At 33.2% G+C, this 5,000-nt stretch overlaps 1 protein-coding gene across 1 annotated transcript in view; it reads right to left on the bottom strand.

The window, feature by feature from the left end:
- The window catches only part of LOC113819943 (lactosylceramide 4-alpha-galactosyltransferase), a 44,649-nt gene that overhangs the window by 16,347 nt on the left and 23,302 nt on the right, over positions 1-5,000 (bottom strand). Inside the window, exon 4 of the mRNA XM_070135658.1 lies at positions 3,104-3,196. Coding sequence (XP_069991759.1) covers positions 3,104-3,196 — 93 coding nt within the window. The remainder of the gene's footprint in view (positions 1-3,103; positions 3,197-5,000) is intronic.

Raw genomic sequence — 5,000 nt, forward strand, 5'->3', positions numbered from 1 at the left:
CCTTGTGAGAAAACTCAAGCCTGTTTTATCTTTTCTGTTCTATACAGTATCCTTAATAACATTTTGTTTATGCATTGCTATATACAACGAGGTGTAAAAAATGTTGCATATTGGCAAACGTACCCTTTCTTTTTTTTTCCTTTTTTTAATCATTCATTTATTTATTCTTTATTTCTTTTTTCTTTTTTCTTTTTTTGCATTTCCTTCTGTGTATCGTTCCTTCCCGGGACCATTATAAGATGCATTCCTTATCTTTCTAATTAAGCTACATAATGAATCCGATACAAATGTTTCAATAAATGGCCCTTCCCATCAAAATCAATAGATCTCATTATACCTTCAACATTTCCACAGGCGTACAAAAAACACTCTTTTGGCTGACCCCCCCCCCTCCCCTCCCCTCCCCCCTAAGAGCGTACACCTGAAAATGTTGAGGCCAAAGGTGTCCTTCGGCAAAGAAAGTAATCCTTGGAGACTGTTCCTGAGAGACATTCTACCTCCCTTAAGCTTGATAGGGTATATCATTTGCATAATTAGGGGTTGTTCTCATCTCGGAGAAGTATCAGGATCATTTTCATTTGGGATAAGTATCAGGACCAGGTAAGTTTGAGATATTTTTCATACATGTGTTAAATATTCTGAATTTCAACATTATATTTATTGACCTTTTAGAAAATCTTTGGCGATGTTTTTTTCTCCCATTTTCTTTTTTTTTTTTTTTTTACATTTAAATTAGATTATCCTTCACTTCTACCTGTTTCCCCCCCTCCTCCTTCTCGTTTTTTTTATCCTGTATTTCTTCTACTTCCCCTTTTCCTCCGCCTCTTTCTCTTCTCCCTCCTCCTCTTTCTTCTCCTTATTCACATAATAATGATCATTAAGATAACTAGAAACAATCATAGAGCGCATATCACTGCCAAGGCTTGAGGGCCATTGATGCAATAAAAAGAATCCTATTTGAAGAATTACATTAAAATCACCTTTTTCTCGAGTCCCTATCTGGCACTACTCATGAATCCTTTGGAGAAATTGCGGGATCAGGATCATAATGCGGATCCAGCATCTAAGTTGGGCTAAAACACACCTATGGTAAAAAAAAAAAAAGAAAAAAAAGAAAAAAAAATCATAAAAAAACTTGTTCTTCACTTTTCAGTTATCCTGCTAACCAGCTTATCATCAAACTAACCAATGCTACCACAAAACATAATCTTATTGATGGAGGTAATGCTAATGGTTTAGATAATATTGCTAATATCAATGATAAAAATAATGATGATGATAATGATGATAATGATGATAATAATGATAATACTACTACTACTCCTACTACTACTACTACCAGTAATGGTAATGATTATAATCATAAGGGAGTAATAATAATAGTAACATTAATAATCATCATTATAATACTAATGATAATAACGATAATTATGATGACGATGATGATGACGATGATGATGATGACGATGATGATGACAATGACAATGACAGTGACGATGACGATGATAATGATAATGATGATGAAGATGATGATTAAAAACTAACTATTGCAACTAACTCACCAAATGACGATATACCAGAACAACCACCTCAGAACAAGAAACCAAGAGAAAATTGAATTAAATGCTCTAGAGTTGAATATATGTAATAAGAAAATAGTCTGGAGAGAAAGATGAGAAAAGCCTCATTCTGATGGTTATGAGTTGGCCCATGGAGGTGGTGCTTTGTGTAAAAATGAACAGGAAAATGCTACAGAAAACGGCACGACTAGAGCGAGTGTAGGGGGGACTGATGAAGAACGGGACTGGCGAGACTTGGAGGAAGTGGTAACCTAGGACTTATTGGAGGGTGAGCTTGATGAAATGAATGTCGAGAACATAGAGAGATTGGGTATGATGCAGGAGGAAGAACAGGTCAGAACAGATAACGGACGATGCAGAATTAATAATGGAGATCGTAAAGGTCAGAATAATGATAAGAAGGACAGATACCAACCGCCAAATATTCAAAACAACAACAACAACAACAAAAATAAATAAGATTGGATAACAATACAATGAAAGACATAAGTGAGAGTAACACACCAGGAATCACAGGTCTAGAGAAAAATCATGTAAACGATATTTAAAACGATCTCCTCGCAGTGTACCTTTAATGAATAAAAAATGAATAAATAAAGGAGAGAAGTAAGTGAAATAAATGAGACAACAGTTTCGAAATCCATGAGGATTTCGAAACTGTAGGCTCATTTGTTTCAATAAATCTAGTTTGTGCATTGTGTATTTTTTTTTTTTTTTTTTTTTTTAACCAAATAAAACGTAAAATATATTTACATTTATTTCATATTAAGTTTTGCATTATTTTGCAATGTGATATACATGTATTGAACAATTTTGGGTATTGGTCTAAAATATTCATGTTCATTGATTTTTCCTTTCTTTCTTTCGTTTTAGCTCATACTTAATAGACACTCCATATATCAACAGTAGAAAATCAGACAATATTCTTTCCAACAATAGCATTTACTGCTATCAGTGTAATCGATAATGTACAAAAGCCGAAGTGGGGAGGAAGCAAATACAAAACAGAAATTTAACAAAAATATATTAAATGTCGATTGTGACACAGCTTTGTTAGCCGTAAAAGTTTCTTGTTGATTTCATCCATTATTTTAATTTTGAACATTCTACCATCGCATTGTGGATGGAATTCCATAATAGTTTCCTGGCTCTCACTTTATCTGAAGAAAGCTCGAGTCTGGCGATTCGGGGTGAGTGAGAGTGTGTAAGTGAACGTTTGTCTAAGAAATCTTGAACTTTTTAGTGAGGCACCATTGTTAGTTGTAACATGAATCACGCATTTCTACAGTACAATTTTATCTGACATGATATGATAATCGGAGCTAATCAAGTAATCATGATAGATTTTGTTTTGGCGGCACTGAACGGTTCTCTCTCGGCATCACTCTAGACATGGATTTTCAACACAGTTCCTCTCACCAGAAAGGATATATCCCGCTCTGTAGAGGGATCCCTGGGCAGAAGTGAATAGTGTGACCGTCCCTTTCAGATTACGTTATGATCCACACAAATAAATACTGTACCTTTCCACGGCACACCAAGCACGATAGGTGGGCTTGCTCTTGCACGCGCTTTCAATCAGAAACACGTTCTTGTTCAGTGCAGGTGTCACGTCTCTGAAAATGTTTTGAGAATTAATTTTGGGAACCGTTAGTTCGACGAAAGTCTCTCTCTCTCTCTCTCTCTGACACACATGCACCACGCAAACACATGCAATCACACACACACACACACACGAGCATACAATATACAGGCACATATAAATACATGATAAATACAACAAATACAATCCATACATTTATGAATATATATATATATATATATATATATATATATATATATATATATATATATATATACATGAATATATATATATATTGTATATATACGTATATGCATATATATATATATATATATATATATATATATATATATATATATATATATATATATATATATATATTGTATATATACGTATATGCATATATATATATATTGTATATATACGTATATGCATATATATATATATATATATATATATATATATATATATATATATATATATTGTATATATACGTATATGCATATATAAATATATATATATATATATATATATATATATATATATATATTTATATATATACATATATATATATATATATATATATATATATATATATATATATATATATATATATATATATATATATATATATATATGTAGTAGATGGGAGCTCGAGGTTGTTTTAGTGCTGCTGCTTGCTGGTCTGGTAATCTTCGTTTACTCGTTTATTCGCTCGTTTTATTGTTTTCCCGTTTATTTGTTTTGCTAGTTTTAGTCGTTGATTTGTTTCTTTTATTAGATGCCTTGGATTCACTTGCTATACATTTAGCCGCTGTTGGGCTTTTTATTCGTTGCGCCTCAGTATGTAAGGGCGTACCCTGTTTACTGGTCGTTCCCATGTTGGTTGTAACGTAAAATAGATGGCGCCACTGTCGGAAGCCACATACCCGCTCCTACTCTTCGTGTGGTTAGGGTATACATTTTTGCCGAGTGCCATCACTCCTGTTGGGTTGTTGTAGCTGGAGCAGGTCGCAGACTTTTCCTTCGTTTTGGCCGGGGTTTATTTTTGCTTCTGCCCGTGATCCACCCACGTAATCTCCGAAATACTTAAGATAACTATTCCAGTATTATAGGTTTTTATGAAAGCACAACTCTTAACTGGCACGGGAATAACTGCTTGATAACTACCTATGGGTATATGTGGCTGAGGGTTTGGCCTTTACTTCCGGCTTTATTTGTTCGTTTGTTTTGTAGCTAGTTGTTCCGTTTGATGTTTTGTCCTGTGGCATGCTCTCAATGTTTTGTCCTGTGGCATGCTCTCAATGTTTTGTCCTGTGGCATGCTCTCAATGTTTTGTCCTGTGGCATGCTCTCAGTGTTTTGTCCTGTGGCATGCTCTTGATGTTTTGTCCTGTGGCATGCTCTCAATGTTTTTCTAATGTGACTGTTCTTAATGTTTTTTTTCTAATGTGACTGTTCTTAATGTTTTTTTTTTCTGATGTGACTGTTCTTAATGTTTTTCTGATGTGACTGTTCTTAATGTTTTTCTAATGTGACCGTTCTTAATGTTTTTTATGATGTGACTGTTCTTAATGGTTTTCTAATGTGACTGTTTTTAATATGTTCAATAAATATCGTAATAGTATTGTGAATGTTTTGGTTACCCTGCACCATGATGCGTCCATCTCAAAGTAAAGTTCTGAAGAGGGATCAGTAAAGATGCATTAATTGGGCACTACATATGTATGTATGAATGTATATATGTATATGAATATATATATATATATATATATATATATATATATGTATATATATATGTATATATATATATGAATATATATATATATAAATATATAT

This window comes from Penaeus vannamei, chromosome 20, assembly GCF_042767895.1.
Source record: "Penaeus vannamei isolate JL-2024 chromosome 20, ASM4276789v1, whole genome shotgun sequence".
NCBI lineage: Eukaryota > Metazoa > Arthropoda > Malacostraca > Decapoda > Penaeidae > Penaeus > Penaeus vannamei.